Source organism: Tursiops truncatus, chromosome 3, assembly GCF_011762595.2.
Source record: "Tursiops truncatus isolate mTurTru1 chromosome 3, mTurTru1.mat.Y, whole genome shotgun sequence".
NCBI classification, from domain to species: Eukaryota; Metazoa; Chordata; class Mammalia; order Artiodactyla; family Delphinidae; genus Tursiops; species Tursiops truncatus.
The window spans coordinates 63,180,339-63,202,959 of NC_047036.1; the positions used below are offsets into that span (position 1 = coordinate 63,180,339).

The window sequence follows — 22,621 nt, forward strand, 5'->3', positions numbered from 1 at the left end:
ATTTTTAGGGAGCTTTGCCTAGGAGGAAGACTAATTCCTTATGTTCCTTCCCTCTCTTTTAGGTCCTACTCCCATAGCTTTAAACTGTCACTTGGAATCTTTTGGGAAGGCGGAACAGAAGTGGGCAGAGTGTTTGGAAACCGAACTGAAAAATTCTCCATAAAACACTGCCATCCTATAAATGGTTCTGTCTGGATGGATTCCTTGAGATGTGTTTTATTTCCATTGAAAACTCAAAAACTTTGAAACATTCACCGTTCACGTCTCAAAACTTGATGGGGAAAATATTCATCATTTCAAGTATTCAAGAAAAGCTTGAAGAAATAAAAGAAACCAGTTGTTCTCCGGACCACCTTAGGAGGCAGAAGTTCCCGGAGAGCCTTCAGGGCTCGTTGGGAAGGGAACCCAAGATGGGCGTTATGAGCCTGACCAAACGATGTTCTTCTGTTTAGAAAAGAAGAGGTGGGGGATGGATGGTGCCCAAAGCTAGCGGGTCAGTGTCACTTTCTTCCTCCTTTGCCCCGCTCTTCTCCTTCTTCTCTGTCCTGCGTGTCCTCACTTTCTCACCAGCCCCGCGACTGCTCATCCTTGCACTTCGCATCCTCCTAACCCCCTCGTCCGTGCGGGCCCGGCGACTACGCCCACCCACCCAGGACCGGGTCGGCCCAGGGCTCCTTCCCGTCCCCAGTCCTGAAGCTCACGCCTCTCTCTCTGCCGCCCACGCTCCCCGCTCAGGCCGCCCCCATACTTCCCGGCCAAAGGGGATCCCAGCCAAGTAGGCCGCCCCGGCCTCGGCCCTCCCCCACCCCGGCCAGCCAGACCATAAAGCGCCCTGCCCAGCAGCCAGCGCACTCAGCTCCGCGGCGCCAGGACGCGAGCACCGCCCCCGACGGCAGCCCGGACGCCGCGCTCACCTCACCTGCGCTGCGCGTTGGAAGCCCGACCGAGGGGCTGCGCGCCGTCCGCACTCCCAGGCAGGGCCCGCGGAGCCGTGAGTCCCGAGCGCCCGCGGGGAGCAGGAAAAGCCAACATGCTGGCCCCGCGCGGAGCCGCCTTGCTCCTGCTGCACCTGGCCCTGCAGCCGTGGCTGGGGGCCGGCGCCCAGACCACCCCCCAGGGTAAGTGGGAGCGAGCCGGGACGGGAGCCACGGGCCAGGGTCCCTCGGTCACGGAGCCCGCCGTTCCGCGGTCCACTTGGGCGAACGGAGGGACCAGCTCCGCGCGCGGCTCGGCCCCTGGCTCCTGGGGCCTCGCTCGGCACCTCTCTGTTTTTTATTGTGATTGGAAACGATATAGATTAGAATTTTCGGAGATTCGATTATCCAGCGATGAGACCAATTCCCTATACAATAGTTAAGGGGATGCAAAACTTATTTTCAGGCTAGGCAAAGACGTGGGGTTTCCAAGCTTATGGCGCGGCCCTAGACCTCGAACACGTTCTGTTTGAAGTAGGGCGAAAGCCGCATTCCGTCCCCCGCGGCTCTCTCTGGCCGGCCCTCCACTCAGCCCAGCATCCTAAATCCTTCGACGCGGCAGGAGCGATGTTCCCACCAGGTGGTCTGAGGCTGATATCCCCAAGAAAGGTGCAGTATGGCTGTGTTGCCCTGCCACTCGCCTTTTTCTGCTCCAACTTTGTTGGGACCCCAAAACCTCCTTTGGGAGTTGGCTTGGTCTCTTGATTCTTGAGGTAAATTGAACGGGAAGGCTGAGAAATGGGTCTTTCTCTACAAAGAGGTTAATAAGTTGATTAATAATTTGAAAAGCCACCTGGATGATCAGTCTTCAAACCCCTTTGTGAGATGGGGTGAAAAGAACTGTTGGGCAGAAAGCACTTAAGTTGAACAGAATTTTGGAAAGACCAAAAGGAAGATACTATTTAAGCAAGAAAACATCTTAGGGCTTTAACTGGCTATCCAGTGATGATCTTCATCTGTTTGAATTGATGCCTGGGGTTAATTTTTACTGACTAAGGAAATAAAGCTGGAAGAGACACGCAACTTGAAGTAAAAATTGCTAATTCAAGGAAGGCAGAATGAAGAAAGCCTGTGCTAGTGCTCTCCATTCCCTTCCCCTCCCACTGCAGTAACTACCCATTTAAACTTTGCATTTCACCAGATAACTCATTTTGATTCCAGACCAGGCAACCAGAATTGTGTTTTCAGGGGGCAGTGAAACTGCTTTTAGTTTGGGTTGAAATGTTTAAAATGCTGTACTTTATAGTATTTATTCATTGTGACCTTGCTTCTAAGAAGGTAAGAAAGGAAGCCTTTTTAAAAAACTAATGTATAGTTGGCATATAATGTTATATTAGTTTCAGGTGTACAACATAATGATTTGATAATTGTATACACTGCAAAATGATCACCACAGTAAGTCCAGTTAACATCCATTGCCACACATGACTACAGATTTTTTTCTTGTGATGAGAACTTTTAACATCTATTCTCTTAGCAACTTTCAAATGTGCAATACAGTACTATTAACTATAGTCACCATGCTGTACATTACATCCCCATGGCTTATTTATTTTATAACTGGAAGCTTGTACCTTTTGACGTCCTCCACCCATTTCACCCCCACCACTACTACCCCACTTCTGGCAACCATCAGTCTGTTCTCTGTGTCTATGAGCTTGTCCTTTCTTGTTTGTTTGTTTTTGTTTTTAAGATTCCACATATAAGTGAGACCATACAGTATTTGTCTTTGTCTTAATTACACTTACATAATGCCCTCAAAATCCATCCATATTGTCATAAAGGGCAAGATTTCCTTCCTTTTTATGACTGAATAATATTCTTTTGTGTGTGTGTATCACATTTTCTTTATTCATTTATCCGTTGATGGACACAGGTTGTTTTCATATCTTGGCTATTGTAAATAGTGCTGTGATGAATAACTCCATATATCTTTCAGAGTTAATGGTTTTGTTTTCTTTGGCTAAATACCCAGGAGTGGGATTGCTGGATCATATAAGGTAGTTCTATTTTTAATTTTTTGAGGAACCTTCATACTGTTTTCCATAGTAGCTGCCCCAACTTACATTTCCACCAATGGTGTACAAGGGTTCCCTTTTTCCCACCTCCTCACCAACACTTGCTGTTTCCTGTCTTTTTGCTAATAGCCATTCTAACTGGTGTCAGGTGATATCTCATTGTGGTTTCGATTTGCGTTTCCCTCATGATTAGTGATGTTGGGCATCTTTTCATGTATATGTTGGCCATCTATCTATATCCTTTGGAAAAATGTTTATTCAGATTTTCTGCCCACTTTTAAATATGTTTGGTTGTGATTTTTTGTTGTTTTGTTTGTTTTTGCTATTGAGTTGTATGAGTTTTTTGGATATTAACCCCTTTTCAGAGATGTGATTTGCAGATGTCGTCTCCCATTCCATAGGTTGCCTTTTCATTTCGTTGGTTTCCTTTGCTGTGCAGAAGCTTTTTAGTTTGATGTAGTTCCACTTGTTTACTTTTGCTTTTGTTGCCTTTGCTTTTGGTGTCAGAAAGGAAGCTTTTTGACACAGTTCAAAAGTTTTCTTATTGCAAACATTATTTAACAGGTTTGAATTCATGGGTGTAATATTTTGTGTTATATGAATTCTTGACGTTTGAACACACAACTTCATGGTGTGTTGCAGGTATGGATTTTGCTTCTCCTTGGACAGAGCTGCCTGTTTTATGGAGACTTGAAATCAGGCTATACCTAAATTATCTGGTTAATTTAATTGCTGTAGATGATCTGATTAAGTCAAGTTTCTCATAGATTCTTTATTGAGTTGATAAGTTTGCAATTATCAGCTCAGCTGAATAATTTATCTCCTTTTTCCTCTGAGCTGCCTTGCTAGTCTTATTGGTAAGTATTCAATTTTCATACAGTGATGGTTGGGCTCATTGGTAGCAGTAATTTCACCTGTAACACTAGAAGGTTGTGCTTAGATCCTGGCGCTATTACTAAAGCGTCATAACATTAGTAGAAATTTGTGGTGTCTCATTTCCTTTTCAAAACACTCTCCAAACTCATTACTAACTAATCCCAACTTGGCCTCTTGAGAGTGAAGCCAGTGGATTAGAGGAACCGTACAGATTGAAATGCGGTGAATTTAGTTTCAGCTGAATTATGACGTAATCATGGTCAAAGCAAAAATCAGGAATACCAAGAGTTTAGTTTTGCATGCAGTTCCCATACTTTTAAACACACATCTCTTTCCTGAAGATGTCTTGTCCTGAATGGAACTTTTAAATATATTGCCTTATTTCCCTTTGCTCCCACTGATGGAAATGTAAAGTTTCCAGTTCTCTAGAAATTTAAAAATTCTATGCCCCTTTTGAAGTACAGTTGGCAGCAGTCCTCATGTTTGGGGAATGTGGGATGCTAGAAAGAACATAATAGATATTCTGCTTTCCAGCACTGCTAGTATTAAAATCATTATTGTATAAGGTTCTTGATACACATGAAAGAAACAATACAGATCCAATCTGAAGACATATCGTCTTTCAAAAGGAGTAGACATTCATTAATAACTAGGCTTTTGCCTGTTTGTTTCATAACTTTATTTTTTCTGACGAAAGCAACACCTGTTCATTGTAAAAAAAAAAGAAAAGAAAAGAAAATTGGATAAGTAAAATCAAATGAAATTAAAAATGTATAATTATTCAACCCAGAGATAGCTACTATTCTTGTTAGCATTTTGTCACATTGTTTTTCAAATCTTTTTCTGGGCAAATACATATTTCAAATGGGATCATGTTATACATGTAATTTTATCATCTGTCTCCACTTAATGTATCATGAGCTTTTTCCCATATCTAAGTATTCAGCTGCATTACCCTTTTTAATATATAGTAATTTAATATATAGTATTTCTCTTTTTGGGTGGACCAAAATTTATTTATCCAGGGCTCTAATGTAGGACACTTAGTTTCCAGTGTTTTTATACTATAAATAATTTGTTGAACATTTGCAGTGCCACAGGATGGCTTCGGAGGGCTGAAATCCCTGTAATCCCTGTCAAGCCTTTCTGTCTCTGTTAAGAAGAGACAAAGTGCTCTGCCAGCAAAGATTCAGGTTTCCCACCTCTTCCAATTAGAATTTCACATAACTCCTTCCTAAATAGAAATTCTAGAATGAACACTGGTGGTGAATCTCCTAAATAAATTACTGTGTCATCCATTATTTTCTTAAGATAAATTCCTTTTGTAGCAACGCTAAATCAAAGAGCATATGTGTCTTAGGGCCTTTGATATTGCTATTGAAACTGGCTTCAAAGTGTTTATACCAGTTTAAATCTTACCCACCAGTATAGGAGTACCCATCTTCCTGAATCCTCACCAACAGTTGGGTATTATTGTATTTATTGTTTTTCCAATTTGATGGTGAAAATAATACCTCGTTGTTTAAGTTAGCAATTCCTTCATCATTAGTTAAGCATATGAACACTTATATATCTACTTATGTGCCATTGTAACTCTTTCTGTAAGTTGCCTTTTCACGTTATTTACCCATTTTTCTATTAGGATGCTTATTATTGATTTGTAAGAGCTCTTTATAAATTATGGATACTGTGACCCTTTTTAGTAACCAGATAATTGTATCCAGGAGACAGCTCTGGAGCCTGAAGTTCCTGCAGGCTATGGAATTGTCCAAACGATATTTGCATAAACCAAGAACAATACTAAGTAACTTCTAGTGAGTATTACCCAAAGTTGGCCTTTGCCTTTTAAATTAACTGCACAGACTCTCTCATAACTTTCATAAAGTTTGAGAGAAGGTGCTGCTGACTCGATCAGAAGCAACTTACACAAATATACATGCAGGTTCTAGTTTTTGTAGACCAACTCTATCAGTGAGGTTACAATCAAGAAATAGAAACCACGTTGTATGGTTTTGTTTTGTTTCCACATCGGGATTTCTTAGCAGAGAAACACTGGGGCACTGTAAATGCACAAAGCGAACACTTTGGTCTCACAAAGGTAGCAAACTGTTTTGTTGTCAGTGTATCTCCTACCACATCCCTGCTTTCTGCTGCATATTTCCTGTGTCACTTATCACTGACCAGGAAAAGACAACTGGCTCCGGTCCAAGAGGCACATGAGGGACCCCAAGGCAGAAATTCACTACTAGGGGCCATAAGAAAAACAATGACTTGGACGCTGTTACCTGCGTCCCCCACATCTTGTACGTTAAGCCTTTAGTATAAAGGCTTTTAGCCTTTATACTAGCCTCTCCCTAGTGGGCATTTTCAGAGCCACTTCTTCAGCCAAAATGCAATTTTGGGTTTGCAAAGTTTGTCTTCTCTTGGGGGCTATAACCTTGTGATGAATATTGTGCTCTATTTCTTCTGGTTCAAATGTCCAGCCACTGTAAGAGTGATGAGGAAGAACTGGCGAGTTTGACAATGTGGAAAAATGATTACAGTATCAGTTTACTTCATAGCTTACTGTCAAATTGTCTCCCCTCTAAAAACGTGTTTGCCCCAAAGTTAAACCTTTCACTGATTGTTCCTTTCTCCCCATTCTCCGCAGTCTTTGACCTCCTCCCATCCGCCAGCCAGAGGCTGAACCCAGGTGCCCTGCAGCCAGTCCTGACAGACACCACCCTGAACGAGCTCTATGTGATCTCCACCTTCAAGCTGCAGACGAAAAGTTCAGCCACCATCTTCGGACTTTACTCTTCGGCGGACAACAGCAAGTATTTTGAGTTTACTGTGATGGGACGCTTGAACAAAGGTAAGGAGATTTATAGAAATTATTTTCTTAAAAATCCTCTCTGCCTATTCCAGGATTTGGGGTCTACTTTCCTTCAGATGGTTCCATCCACCATTGATTTCAGTTTTCAATACCAAATTCCTCTGATTGTGCACTTACCTGTATAGGGAGGGTGAGTTGATATCGGGAGAAAGAAGGAAGAATAGCTTGCGGCAAAAATGCCCTTTGACATTGTCCGATCCTCATGTTATTCCGGATCCAGTCCTGGAAGGGACAGGACCCAGGACCGTTTGGCCACTCTGTTAGTCAGCTTGAGCTGCTATAACAAATAGCATAGACTGGGTGGCTTAAGCAACAGATGTTTATTGCCCACAGTACTGGAGGCTGGTAAGTCCAAGGTCAAGGTGCCAGCAGATTTGGTTCCTGATGAGAGCCTGGGTCCTGGCTTGTAGACAGCCACCTTCTCACTGTGTCCTCATATGGCCTTTCCTCAGTGTGTGCTGGTGCAGAGAGAGAGAGTGAGCTCTGTCTTCCTTTTCTTGTAAGGACACTAATGCCATCGTGGGGGTCCCACCCTCATGACCTAATCTTAACCTAATTACCTCCCAAAGGCCCACTTTCTAATACCACCATATTGAGGGTTTGGGCTTCAACATATGAATTTGAGGGGAACACACACATTCAGCCTGTAATAGCCGCTCGCACCATTCTTGTGCTCCCTTAGAAGCATGTGGCTTAGCAGACCTAACTCCTAGCTCTGCAAGCACCTCCCGGACTTGATGGAGAGAATATATCTCAGTGGTAGAACGAAATGAACAGCTCTCTTTTCTACCTGCTTTGTGCCAATTTACACAGGTCTGTCACTTGTTTGTTCCCTCTGCTGTCAAATGTTTCACTGTCAAATTGAGTTCCTACATGTACTAAGAAATGACTTCCAAGGAAAAGGTCACTATTTTTTCATCTCCTTCTCATCCACCCGTGCCCTGCGGACAACACCTGTTCCTGCTTATTGAGGAATGTGACAGATATGTGTCCATGCTGCCTCATGCTTTTAAAAAAGGAGGACTGGTCCTTCCGGCGAGATTTTTATTTCAGTTTGCTCTACAAAGTAGATACTTCTAGTGCTTCAAACTCTCTGAGATTCTAATTGTGATTGAACACTTAAAGCTGCAGGTGTTGGGAGCTGGAAGAAATTCCTAATTCTTAGCATTCATAGGGCTATAGAGTTAAAAGCAAGAAGGAATGGGCTTTTAACCCCTCCTTTTATGTCAAGTTCCAATATCCTCCCTCCCTCCTTCCATCTCACTCACAAGTCTGCTTTCTCTGTTCCTCTGGCCTCTCAGGGGCTGAGGTGCGGTTTCAGACAATGAAGGGAGTTGGGGACATGATTCATGATTTAGCAGATGTTTCAACCATTCCTGCTCCCTTTGCCCCGCCTTCAGCCCTGATGGGAGGTAATTTCACCCATCTCTCTGCCTTGATTCTGACAACCCCATTTTGCCTCACGTTTCTTGAAGGAACATCTCATTGTCTAAGAACCCAGCTACTCAGTTTGTCATCTATAAAAGCCACCCTTCTTCATCTAAAGGGCAGTAGCTTCTCACTAAATTATTTTAGATGCACTGGAAGGTTTTTCTTTTAGCTCGCTCAGCTTAGTGGCTAAAAGGCCCTCTATAGAGCCAAAAACTCTGCTTCTAGCTTTTCACTCTCTCTGAATCTCACCCTCTATTTCTAAATTGGCCATTGTGGAAAAACAAGCAACTTCCCCTGAGCTGATTCTTTCTGTTCACTCTGTAGAAGCCAGGGTAATGCTAGATACATGGGCAGGTAGATGGATAGGGAAGGGGGTTGTTAAGTGTGTTTCCTTTGAAGAATCACCAGTCATGTGAGTCAGCTGTTAATACCAGCTGATCTCCATGTTAAAGGAGAAAAAAAGAGGAAAGGATTGAACACCTTTCCACCTGCCAACCTACTAGAAGAGATAAAAAGCTCTTAGAAAAAATATTTTTTAAAAGGAGTCGTAAAAGAATCCAGAGATGACAATTCTCAGAAAACAAAGAGGAATTTATAACAGTATTAGAGTTGAAGAATTTGACACAGAGAAGATTCCCTGGAGCAATAGGAAAAAGGACAGAGATTTGCCATCCCTTGTGAATCTGAAAGTTCTAGGGAGGAGCAGCAGCCCATTGTGACTGGAACAAGAAAGAAGTCACTGGGTCCATCAGGTCCAGAAAAAGATGCAGCATGTGTTTGTGACTCCCCATTGAGGTGTTCAGTGGTGGTGCTGGGCTGCACCCTGCAGGCCTCGAGACCAAAAGAAGAGCCCAGAACAGTGACAGAGACATCAACAGTTTATTGGACAGGGGATCTTACATGTCTGCAGCAAAAGGTCCTGGAGCGACATCCCACTGTATAGAGCAGACAGCGGGCGGGACATGGCAGCGATCTTTGCTACTCGGAGGAGAAGGAGGCTACCATGTATGGGGGAATTGACGTCAGGTTGGCTCGTCAGTTACCAGGGAAACCGGCAGCTGGGGCACATCCCTCACAGCCCCTCAGGTTAACCGCCATCATGAGGGCAGAAGTTTCCCTTTAATAAACTAGCAGGTGGAGGCGTTCTGGCCTAAGGATTAGAATAAGCACTTGCCGGAGCAGGGGGCAAACACTTTCATGTGAGTAGGGAGTAGGTGAAGCAGGGACTGGTCGAGCAGGGGAGTTACAAAGAGCAAGAGACCATCTTCAGTGACCTGACCGTTGAGGGGGCCATGCACACCTGCCATGATTTGTGGAGGGTGGGGGGAAAGCATCTTCCTGAAAGGTGAACCCCAGTCCGTTATTCAACTGACAAGCCTCAGCTGATCTTGTCTTCTGTTGCTTTGCATGGAAAACAGCGAAACAAGAAATCAAGATGTATCTCTCATGACTTAAAGCACCAGAGTAGGAAATAGGACACATCTTTCCCTCTATTAAAGGTTATGGTTTGGGAGAGGGTGACTGCACAGATGGAATCGAAGAGAGGATTTGGTTGTCTGGGCCTTTGACGAGCTCCTACGAGAAACTAAAGTGTATTCCATGAAGACTGCAAAGAATGAGTTTGCCACTGAGCTTTCTGTTTCTACCCTCTCACTCTCCAAGTCATCCTACCATGGTCGCCTCGTTACTGTTCGCAAAGCATAACTTGGATCTAGTGATGCCTGACTGCAGAGACCTGTAGTGGCTTCCGATCCCAAACTGAATAAGGTGCAATTGCCCAGGCTGGGCTTTTAGGGCTTTCTATTGCCCGACTCCCAACCAGCCTTTCCAGTTTATCTGTCCTTCCAGCTGTCCGTGCAGCCTGTGCTTCAGCTGGATGGACTAACTACTGTTCCCTGGACGCACCCACACTGTCGCTCCTTCTCTGTCCTTTTGCTCTTGCCCTCTGCTCCCCCTGGTGCATGCCCTGCACCATCTCAAGTGACTGAAATCCTACACACGTAAGACACATCTCCAGCTCCTCCTGACACCTTTCTTTATATGACTTTGTACCTCCACAGAAGGTGCTAGTGTTCGCTTGCCTTGTATTTGAATTACTTAGAGGTCTTTTCTCCAGTAGGTTATAAGCTCCCCTAAGGCAGGGACTGAGCCTCCCTTAACTCACCTTTGTGTACACTGCAGCACATAGCACAGTGCCCTGTACATAGAAGTGGCTCATGAAGAGACTGGATAGAATAAATGGAGGCTGAGAAGCGTATCTTTGTTTTTAAAAAAAAAAAGACATTGTGGAAATTCTAGATGTATACAATGTCACACAGTAGGCCTGGCTCGGAATCACTTTTTGAATGAATGAATGTTGAAGACCATTTAGTTGAGGATGTAAAAGTGATACAGGTAGTATTTCTGATAGAAATGCTCTATCAGATTATTAGTAATACAGTGGTATAGAAATAAGCATTCTATAGAAACCACCTAGCTGGGTAGAAGATATGGTTGGTGATTTTCTTGAATCTGACATAGAGACAACTTTCCAGTTAGTATCCTGAGTTTGAGTCACAGTTAAAAGTCTCAGGAGCTGTGTCACCATGAATACATCTCTGAACCCCTCTGAGCATCGATTTACTATCTCTAAAGTGAGGATGATAACAGCTACCTCCCAGGTTGATTGCAAGAACTGACTTACATAAAGTATAATAACTTAGACTCTGAAGCTCAATAAAAACTTCAGGTTACCATATTAGATAGATTAGATAGATAGAGACAGAGACACCTTTCTATTATTTAGGCAACTGTCTTCCAAAAATGATGAGTTGGTGAACTCTTGGCTTACCTTAGTGAAAGCTTCACCTTTCAGAAAAAGCATGAGAGGACCTCTTCTTCAGCCTTAATTTGAGAGCCACAAAAAAACAACTTGATGCTGTGGAAATGAAGGGAACTCCAAGAATTAGCAGTAATGACTGGAAAGAGTCAGGCTCCTCAGCCTATGACAGGAGAAGTCAAACGGTTCAGAGTAGTTGTTCTGAAACCTACAGGCTAATGAGAGATACAGCTTGAAAGAGATGGAAGAGTTTAAAAGTTAGAATTCTGGAATTTCCTGGCTGGCCAGTGGTTAGGACTCTGAGCTTTCACTGCCAAGGGCCCGGGTTCAGTCCGTGATGGGGGAACTAAGATGTCGCAAGCTGCGTGGAGAGGCCAAAAAAAAAAAAAAAAAGTTAGAATTCTAAACCAAATAATGAAGGGGAAAAAATGAGGTGCCTCAAACGCTTATAATAATATTTATTTATGGAGCCATTACAATGAACCAGGGCCATGCTAAAGGCTCAACGCTCATTTTCCCTTTTAACTTTCACAGTACTCTTATGAGGTACCCTTGAAGGAACTCAGTTTTAAAATGATGATATCCAGAAAGTGGAAAGAATTTTCGTGAACTTTAGGACAAACCTTCAGAGGGTTGTACTGTTTCATTCATGCATTTGGGGATTTCCTGGAAAAGAAAGCTGGGATTATTTGAAGGCAAATAGGTTTACTAAAAATAAATCCTGCCAAATTTTTTAATGAATTTTATGAAGTCACTCATTATACCTTTCTGAATAATATAAAAAAAGAATAAGCTAGATAAATAGTACCGTTAGGAGTTGGTAAATTGCCTTATAGCAAAGTATCTAGTGGTTTTGACAAGGCTCTGTCTTGGGCATTGAACTTTTCAACATATCAGTGACTTAGGTGGAAACATAGTATTTTAACATGTTTGCAGTTGGCACAGGGCTGGAAAAAACAGTTGAACATGTCAGATGCCATTATCAAGATTTGCAAGGTCCTACCTGGCTGACACACAATAGGCCAGCATCAGATTCAATTTAACAATAATAAATGCAAATCCATCCTCTAGGAATGAAAAGTAAACTGTAGACGCCCAGGATGTGGAAGACCCATCCTAAGCATTCCAGTCAACAACGTTAAGAGCCCAGCAATGTTGAGCACAGTGCCTGGCACTTAGTAGTTGCTCAGAAATGTTTGCTGAATGAATGAATGAACAGATACAGTGAGGCAACTTCTTTTTAAAGCTTTTCAAATTTTAGGCTTCATTAATACACACATGTGGCCAGATTAAGGGCACTGATAGTCCCACTGCACACTTCATTGTCCAGCCACATCTAGAATACTGTGTCTAGTTGTGAGCACATTTCACAGGGACACTGTCAAGTCAGAGACTACCTTAAGGAGAGTCACCAAGCCAGCATCCTTCTGGATCCCGTTTTTTTTAACCACATCACAAGTCAAAAAGTTAAAGGAACTGGAGAAATCAAGGAGCCAGACGGAAGACATGAGAGAAGTGAAAGTTGCCTTAAAATATTTGAAGAATGTCATTTCGATTGAGGACAAGATTATATCTGTCTATAGTTCTGAAGAGTAAAATTAGGACACACCGGTGGAAGTCGGAGGAAACAGATATTGGCTCTGAATTAGGAAAAGCTTGGGGAGCAATCCAAAAGTGAAATGCGTTTTTCTGCAAAGTAAAGTTCTTTGTTACTGGAAGTGTGCTGGTAGAGGCTGCACTTTTACTGAAGGGATTTGTGAAATGAGATATTAAGCTGGATGACTTATAATGCTAATATTCTGTGGCTCTGCTAAGGCTCGAGAGCATTCCATGGGCATTTATGAAGTTGCTGTGCGCCTCTCTCCTATAAGGTGACCTTGGGATCCTGTGCACATTTACAGCTCTGTTACCTACCTGATAGTTGTTTACAATGATGCCTCATAACTTAGCAAAATATAAAGCCTTTTGCAGATGTTCAGTATAACTGCTGTGCTTCCTTTCACTGGATGGTTTCTTTGCTCCGTGTGTGTGTGTGTGTGCGCGTGCGCGCGTGTGCGTGTGTGTATTCTGTAAGCTTTACATTGGTTTAAACTGCTACAAAAAAATTTCAAAACACACATACTGCATTTATCACACCTGGGAGTCACCCAGAGTACTTTTAGGAAAAGCAGTTTGATGATTTATCTTTTATGTATTTCCAAAGCACTCAAGTTACAAAGACCTTAGCGTGTAGGGCATAAAGATAAATGAGTCAAGGCAAACAAGGATATCCGTCACAAGAAACATTAATGGCAAGAAGTCTTTTTTTAATGTACAGTTATTTAGAGAAGAAGAGGAAAGGTTGACAGCAATTGCTTTCATCATATATTTAAAAGTGCCAAAGAGCAAAGCCATTCGCCAAGCAAAGCCATTCGCCAAGCAAAGCCATTCGCCAAGCAAAGCAGAAAGCCCTGGACTACCTTGCTGAGTTTGCTGCCTGCAGGCCAGGTCACTCGGAATTTCTTTGCCCAAGCAGACAAAATATTATCATTTCCAGTTCTTTAAAGCTGGTAGCCTGCTTCATAGCTTTGACATTCAACACTTCATAATATTTTTGACCACCAAGTCCGTCCACTTTTCAAAAAGCACGTTTTGAAAGTTTTCCCAAGATAGCAATATTTCAAATCTTCATTGCTTGAGTTTGCTTCTTCGTCTTCATCCCCCGCCAGTCACTGAGATGGTTTTAATCAGGCCGGGCTGCGTGGCTCCTCTGTCAGGCTGGTACCCAGACATGGAAATGCAGCCATAAAACGGGGCTCCAAACTCTCAAGTACACAAAGATGCTTAGTTTAGAAGGAAAGGATTTATGTAAGTAAACTAATAGAAACTGCTCCCCACATTTTTCAAAAGGTTGTGGATTAAAAAAATCAGAGTAGGGGGCTTCCCTGGTGGTGCAGTGGTTGGGAGTCCGCCTGCCGATGCGGGAGACACGGGTTATGCCGCAGAGCGGCTGGGCCCGTGAGCCATGGTCCGTGAGCCTGCGCGTCCGGAGCCTGTGCTCCGCAACGGGAGAGGCCACAGCGGTGAGAGGCCCGTGTACCGCAAAAAAAAAAAAAAAAAAAAAAAAAATCAGAGTAGATACATGTCTCAAAGTAGATACAGTCTATTTTATCTATTTTTTCATTCAACAGATAGTTGTATTTGGTGTTCTCAGATGCTGTGGTATATGGGAAAATTAGTAAGAAATAGACTGCTTGTCCCAAGAGTTTATACTTTAGTAGAGAAGATAAGAAATAAACAAATATACTAGTACCTACGTTTGTACAGCAGCTTATATTTTTGCATTTTCTTATTTGACCACCACTGAAAACAAAATGAAATAGGAAGGACAGCTTTTATTGACTCCTTTCAATAGTTTAAGAAGTGGACCCTTCAGGCCCAGAGTCACATAGGGATTAAGTGTCCGAGCCATGACTGGAACCTGAGTCCTGAAAAAGTATACCTAGCAAAGCACCGAGAAAGTGTTAGGGAAGATGAATGAGGCAGTAACTTCCAACCATGGGGAAGATGGAAGACTAGAGGGAGTCTGGTGCATTTGAACTGGAGCTTGGCTTCAGATTTGTAGCAATGATGGAGCAGGAAGGAGAGGAACGGAGAAGAGAACATTCGCACAGGAAGAAAAGGATGAGGGAGGCTGGAGAACGCTAGAGAGGGGTGAAAATGGGTTGTTAGAACTGGTCGTTCAGCTTGGCTGGTGATCAGCAGAATGGAAGGTGGCAGGAAGGTTGGGCCAGTCCTGGGATAAGTTACACGTTAATTAGGGACCACTAGGGAGCCAGTGAATGATTCCATTGGCTCGGTTGTGTGTTGCATTGAAAAGGCAATCATTTGGTCCAAACGGTCCTGTAAGAATCTCAAGCTTTCAGTCCAGAAAAACTGCATAGAAAGAGACCCTCGGCAGGAAGGTAAGTAAGGAATCTGGCAGAGAAACCCAGAGATAGAACAAGGTAGAGGCAGAAACACCTTCTGAAGACCTGCAGCATTCAGTTCTAATCAGAGGAGTTCTTGGTACTCCCCCTGAGAGAGAACAAGGCTGAAATCACCAACCAAACTTGTTTCAGTGAGAAGCAAGCAAGAGCATGGAATGTGCCTCAGCTGAAGAAGCAGAGCTGTACCCAGTGACCGTTTTCCTGAGTGCGTTGCTCCCTGGGGTGCTAAGGGGCAGAAGTGGGCTGGAGCCAGGAGAAGACTGCTCCTTCTGGCTTCCAGGCCTGATTTTTCACTCCTTCTGGAGGCAGAAGTGATGTCTTACTGGCTCACTTGTATTTTCCCCTCTGTTTTGCTCCCCTCTGCTCTGTGTGTATGTTGGGCTAAGATTGGGCAAGGTGAGCACTGGGAAAGGGGGACCAGAGAGAGGAAGGGAACCATGTCTGCTCTCTCCCCTCCAGTGGTGCTGCTTCTGGAGAAGGTCAGGGAATCTCCCAGGCTGCAGGCTCCTGGGTTGTTGAGGCTGTTTCTAGACTCATTGTGACTGATGGGAGAATGCTGAGTTTTCTGAGCAGGTGCCTGTTGACCCTCTGGGGTAGTCTTACTGCTCTGAAGATAAAATAAGTATAGAAGCACTGAAGTAAGGAGTTTGCAAGAAAAAAGAAAAATGAAAAAATGGAAGCCATAAGCAAAATGAAAATTATTGGATCAAGTATGAAGAATGGTAAATGTCAAAGCACTTGATAATTTTCTGCTAACACACCTTGTGAAGATGGAAGTTTCCATAAGTCTTCTTTTCCTTTTTCTCCTCTTGCTCTTGTCACAAGATCTATGAGCATGAGGAATCTCATTTCAGTGCTGCACTGCAACACAAGGCAAGGCAGAAGTCTAGCGTGCCCTTAAATGACAGCATGAACACAATGGCAGGTTTGGCTGCCTGCAATAGTTGTTAAATTGCTACTCTCTAAACTTTTAAATTTATATGTGAAAAGCTTTCAATGCGATCATTTAATTATTCATTGAAAGTTTATATTCACAACATTAATGTGCAAGTGTTATACATAACGTACTCCACTAGGTACTATTTATAAAATTAAACTTAGCAATTCAGTTATGAAAATACATCATGGCCCACATGGCCTGGAAGTCCTGCTAAAAGCAGGCAAGGGCCCATGAAAATATGTTTCCTTTGAATTACACAGAAATCCCAGGAGAGAAAGACCAAGGGTATTTGTTTTAAGCTGCTCTGTGTATTCTCTTAAACTGTTACTATGAGGAACAGAGGTTGTGGCCATAATGAAAATGAGGAGATCCTGAGTATATGTGTCTATGACCTGGTTGAAGTCTGGTAGTCCAAGTGGTGTTTTCACTGGCCTGTAAAAACGCCAGGGATTTGCAAAACTTCAAAAAAGTAAAGAAATAGACGTCTTAAAATATTGAATTAGTGCATATATTTGGGTTCATTTTCCCCCTCTTTTGTGTACCTTATGCCTCCAATTTCCAGCCATGCTGTTACTATTATAAATTCTCAACAATATTAAATAAAGGGGTAAAAAAACTCTGTTGTATCCCATGTTTAAAATACCTCAAGAATTTCTACTCATGTCTGTTTTCTTTCTCCTCATACCACATTTACTTAAGTCTTACCAATACTTTGCTTCAGGAAACGTAGTAATGTACTACAGCCATAGAAAGGCCTTCTAGCCAGTCTGTTCTGTCAGGTCTTACTAATTCTTCTCTCTCGGTAAGCAAGTGGTGGCGACCACGTGGGCACGAGAGAAGATCTCCTGGCTCCTCAGGGCATCTGTCTATACCACAGACCCTGATGCCAACCGGCCCCCTCCAGCCATGGTCAAATGGGAAAGCAAATCTAGTCAGGGTTTAGAAGGGTGGGGAAGTCAACCTAGAAAGTCTAATGTATTTGGAGGAAGTCTTCAAAAACATCTTTAAATTTTCATAGTAGGGATTATTTTTTCTGGCAGTATTGCAACATGAACAGATATTCCTGGCTGGCTACTCCATGGGGCAGCACCAAGTTGGCATTTACACTTCACAGAAGAGGTATCTGAGGAAAGATGGTCCCAGTTACTTGTTATGAATCATATAGACTGACTGTAGCACACTCTGGGTTTATGTGTGGAATTCATTTTTTTCTTTTACTTTTTTGTATTACATAAGTAATGCATGTTTCTTGTAGAAAAATCAGGCAATGAAAATGAAGAAAAGGAAAAAAACACATCGTCCAGCAATGACCGTATTAATATTTCCTTCTAATTTTCTGTATATGTGTATATAAGTCTATGTACATACCTACATAGTTTTTTCGGAATGAACCTGTACTGACTCATAACCTTTTTTTCACTCAACGTAATACTGGGAATGTCTTTTTGCGTAAGGTAGTGGATCTCCCATGAAGTCCTTACAAAGGCCTATCCAGGCCTAGCATTCTTTTAGTCATGGAATAAACCACACTCAGTTTCCAATTCTAGTCCTGTCACTTACTGTGTCCTTGTGCAAGTTCCTTCGCTTATCTGAGCTTCCCTTTCCTCACCTGTAGTCATTCCAGTTTCACAGGGTTGCAGTGAGGAGAAATTAAGTGTTTACAGCAACGAAGGGCAGCACCCAGCCCTGTAGTAGTGCTCAGTAGATGTTTGCGAATTAGTGAAGTCATGCCCTCAGGAGCTTACTTGGATGTTACTTGACTTTTGATGGGTTCTACTTGCTCACTGTACTCATCATTATCTGAAATTATTCTGTTTATTTTCAAATTTACTACTTATCGTCTCTCTTCATGAGCACAAAACATTCTTAGCAACAGAGTGGTGGCCAATGCCTAGAAAAATGCCTGGCACACAGAATGTTGAAAATTTATGGTGCTGACTTACTTGCGTCTTTCCAATGACCCAGCCTTGCCATTGTCACCTGGAGGCTGTGCAGCACAGTATCATGCCCTTTCCCTTTATCTCATTATCCACTGACCCGTGCTTGGTTCTAGCCATCCTCCGTTACCTGAAGAATGATGGGAAGATTCATTTGGTGGTTTTCAACAACCTGCAGCTGGCCGACGGCAGGCGGCACAGGGTCCTCCTAAGACTGAACAATCTGCACCGGGGAGCTGGCTCTGTAGAGCTCTACGTGGACTGCTCGCAAGTGGATTCCATTCACAATCTCCCCAGAGCCTTTTCTGGCCTCGCCCAGAGTCCTGAGGCTGTTGAATTGAGGACTTTCCAGAGGAAGGCACAGGTAAGAACCCACAAACCATTCTCCAAACTGGAAAGATGAGTTTCTGAAGCTTCTGCTGAATGCAGAAGAGTGGGCTGAGGTCAAGAGTGGGTCTAATTTTGGCTGCATGTTAGAAACACCTGTGGAACTTAAAAACCGACTGCTAGAGGGCCCACCCTCCAGACAAGTTAAATCAGAATCTATAGCGGTGGTGCCTCAGCATCAGTATTTTTTAAAATACTGATTCTAACGTGAAGTCAAAATTGAGAGCTGCTCTTTTAGATGATAAGTGGAGACTTTGGCAATATAATTGTAAAGCAGGAAAGGAATAGCAAAAAGAATAGCAAAAATTTTTAAACTTTCTTAGGGCAATAGGATGATCTACTTGTAATCTTTCTATAACGTTATTATATTTTTAATGAAAGTAAAAAAGAATGATTGGAAATTGCCAAGCACCAGGAACAACATATTTCACAGGTCTCACTAGAGCATCCCTAACAAAAAGACCCTTATTGCCAACTTAATTCCATGAGGCCTTACAAATCACATCACTTCTGTCTTCCGTTTTATGCCCTGTTGATGGTATTTTTTTCCATCATATCATTGCACCTACTCTAGAAATTGCCACATATGCTTCTCTTAGAATTTTGCGCTAGGGGGACTTCCCTGGTGGCACAGTGGTTAAGAATCTGCCTGCCAATGCAGGAGACATGGGTTCGAGCCCTGACCCGGGAAGATCCCATGTGCCACAACTACTGAGCCCACGTGCCACAACCACTGAAGCCCGTGCTCCTAGAGCCCGTGCTGCACAACAAGAGAAGCCACCACAATGAAAAGCCCATGCACCACAACGAAGAGTAGGCCCTGCTCGCCGCAACTAGAGAAAAGCCCGCGTGCAGCAATGAAGACCCAATGCAGCCAAAAATAAATATAAAAAAAAATAAATTTATTTAAAAAAAAAGAATTTTGTGCTAGGAAATACTTTGTTTCCTATAAATAACTAGTAGTATTCTTTGTCTTTTCCAATTATACTATAACTGCTCATCGTTCCAGAATTTCATCTGATACGGAAGTCAATCCCAAAATCAGTAACTACGTTCATCCACTGTGGCCCTTGTTTTATATATTGCAATCACTATTTTCCACTTCTATTTCATTATTATATGCTTTAACTAAACTATATGTGCTCTTACCAAGTTATTCTGAGCCCTTTGTGTAAAGAAGCAGGGTGTAAACAGTAATTTCCATTGTAACTAGGAATGCTGAGGAGTTTTAGATAATAATGTAAAAACTATGAATCAGGTACTAGAATTTGTGCTTGAAACATAGGAAGCATTTTCAAGCAGAAGTTTCAAGAAAGCTAAAATCCAAGTGTAGAGAGAGGGAGAAAGAGTTGTATATATATTTAGTGTAGATTTATAGAGAGAGAAAAAAATTAATGGAGAGATATGCCAAACTTTATTTCTGAATCCCCAGAGTAGCCCAAATAGTCAGAATGACAGTCAGAAATTGTGTCACTGACATTTCAGAAATTAGTCTCCACCAAATAAGTCCATATCTAAAAATCAGAAACAGATGGAATTTTTTGGAATTTTGTCCAAAAGTTTTACCTCCTTAGACTATCAACAAGGACCACAGTGCTCTGTCTTCATAGTACCTTCTCAGTCAGTCAGTCAATTAGTAAGTCAGTAGGCACATTCTAGGCATTAGGCCAAACAGTCATGGCTCTGCCTCCATAGAGCTTATGGTCTGATTCCACAAAATACCTATTATGTAGCACGTGTTGCATACATCTTAACTTAGCTAAATGAAAAAGCAGAGTCCCTCTGAACATCCTTAGCATGCTCATTTCTAAAATAAGAATGATGACTTTATGTTGCCACAGTTAACATAAACATTTTCTATCATACATATATAAAATAATGAGTACAGTAAAAGCTACAAAATTAAGGGGTGAGAAAATTGACTATGACTAACAATGAATGATGGATATAAACCAATAGTGTGAAAATATATGAAAATATACATCACAGAATATACAGTTTAATATCACTGATTATTAAAGAAATGTAAATCAAAACCACAATGAGGTATCGCCTCACACCGGTCAGAATGGCCATCATCAAAAAGTCTACAAATAATAAATGCTGAAGTGGGTGTGGAGAAAAGGGAGCTCTCTTGTACTGTTGGTGGGAATGTAAATTGGTACAGCCACTATGGAGAACAGTATGGAGGTTCCTTAAAAAACTAAAAATAGAACTACCCTATGACCCAGCAATCCCACTACTGGGCATATACCCTGAGAAAACCATAATTCAAAAAGACACATGCACCCCAGTATTTATTGCAGCACTATTTACAATAGCCAGGTCATGGAAGCAACCTAAATATCCATCAACAGAGGAACGGATAAAGAATATGTGGTACGTATATACAATGGAATATAACTCAGCCATAAAAAGGAATGAAACTGGGTCATTTGTAGAGACCTGGATGGACCTAGAGAGTGTCATACAGAGTGAAGTAAGTCAGAAAGAGAAAAACAAATATCGTATATTAACATATATATGTGGAATCTAGAAAAATGGTACAGATGAACCTGTTTGCAAGGCAGAAATAGACACAGATGTAGAGAAAAAATGTATGGACACCAAGAGGGGAAAGGCGGGGTGGGATGAATTGGGAGATAGGGATTGACATATATACACTAATATGTATAAAATAGATAACTAATGAGAACCTGCAGTATAGCACAAGGAACTCTACTCAGTGCTCTGTGGTGACCTAAATGGGAAGGAAATCCAAAAAAAGAGGGTGTATATGTATACGTATAGCTGATTCACTTCGCTGTACAGCAGAAACTAACACAACATTGTAAATCAACTATACCCCAATAAAAAAGAAAGAAAAAGAATATACACACACAAAAAGAATATACGGTTTATTCATCTTCATAATCCGGGGAAACCAGAGACTTTGCTAAAACCTGGATCCAAGGCACCCTAAGAACAATAGTGTTTCAAATTGGGGTCAATGTCTTATTCATTACAGTCTAAACTCCATAAACAGACAACTCTTAAGAGGTTCCTGCCACAAAAGAGCTTGTTTACCATGAAGGAAAACTGCCTTTTCTCTTCTCCTAGTCACCTTCATGAGCTCTCAGACCATGCTGGACTCCAGCACTCTCCTAAGCTACTGGTTTCTTCCATATTTGCTTCAGTCAAAAGGATAGGGCTGGCAGCTTCAGGAAAAAATGCAAACCCACAAAATTATGGAAAGTGTCAGAGTCCAAGTATTCAGGCCTACTGTGTTATGAAAATTGTGTGCGTCTGCAAGCTCACTGGCTTTTGAATGACATCAGCAATGTATGGTATGAATCCGATTTCTTCCAGGACTCCTTGGAAGAGCTGAAGTTGGCGGTGAGAGGCTCGCTGTTCCAGGTGGCCAGCCTGCAAGACTGCTTCCTGCAGCAGAGCGAGCCGCTGGCTACCACAAGCACAGGTGTGGGCTCTTGGGCAGTTTGCACACCTCCATCAACACAAACCCCCAGGCCCCCGGCTGGACTGGGTCCCATCCCAGAAAGGTGGGCTGTCGGCAGAGCAGCCCTACAGGAGCATGTACCTACAGAGATGAGGCTCTTGTGCCAAGTCCAGGGCAAGGAATGTTTTCATTGCACTTTTATTAGTATAATTCATAGGAATTTGGTGTAACCAGCCCAGTGGCATCATTATGTTTTAGATGAATTAAATGAGTTTGACCCTAAACTAAATTCCTGTATCTTAGGTTCTTTGTCTTGATGGTCTCTGGGAAATCATTTGTTTTTGAGTCACTGTAGAAATAGCTGTCACTGACTGAACGCGCCTTATCTTCTGCTGTTCCTACAGGAGACTTCAATCGGCAGTTCTTGGGGCAGATGTCACAACTAAACCAGCTACTGGGAGAGGTGAAGGATCTTCTGAGACAGCAGGTAACAAGTAGGACATACCATCAGAGAAGGCCCAGTCTTATCAGAGAAGCTGTGTGTTGGAGTTAATGGATCTGCAGGCCTGCAGAGGCAGGGAGGGGACCTGGAGCCTGAGCCCAAGTGGCCCCGTGCAGCCCGCTGCCCTGGGGCTCTGAAAATGGGGGACCAGCCTGTGATAAACACACCAGGGCCCCATGCAGAGTGGGAACTACCAAGAGCTCCTTTAACACTCCTTCAAGTACTGCTTAATAGTTTGCTACTCATGGATTCTTTCACTCCTGGATTATACATCAGGAACTCCTTTTCCATCTTTTTTTTTTCTCCCTTCCCATTTCTAAAGGTCAAGGAAACATCATTTTTGCGAAACACCATAGCTGAATGCCAGGCTTGCGGTAAGTGCTTTTCTAGTAACTGGTGCATTCTGAGTTGGACCAGCAAATGCCAGCTGATGATGGGCCTGGGTGGGTGAGGCTCCAC

General features: G+C 42.6%; 1 protein-coding gene across 1 annotated transcript in view; it reads left to right on the forward strand.

Annotated features, from left to right (window-relative positions):
- Nucleotides 1-842: 842 nt before the first annotated feature.
- The window catches only part of THBS4 (thrombospondin 4), a 50,073-nt gene continuing 28,294 nt past the window's right edge, over nt 843-22,621 (forward strand). The window contains exons 1-6 of the mRNA XM_019929770.3: nt 843-1,118; nt 6,519-6,722; nt 17,954-18,201; nt 21,573-21,681; nt 22,065-22,147; nt 22,485-22,536. Coding sequence (XP_019785329.2) covers nt 1,031-1,118; nt 6,519-6,722; nt 17,954-18,201; nt 21,573-21,681; nt 22,065-22,147; nt 22,485-22,536 — 784 coding nt within the window. The 5' untranslated portion in view covers nt 843-1,030. The remainder of the gene's footprint in view (nt 1,119-6,518; nt 6,723-17,953; nt 18,202-21,572; nt 21,682-22,064; nt 22,148-22,484; nt 22,537-22,621) is intronic.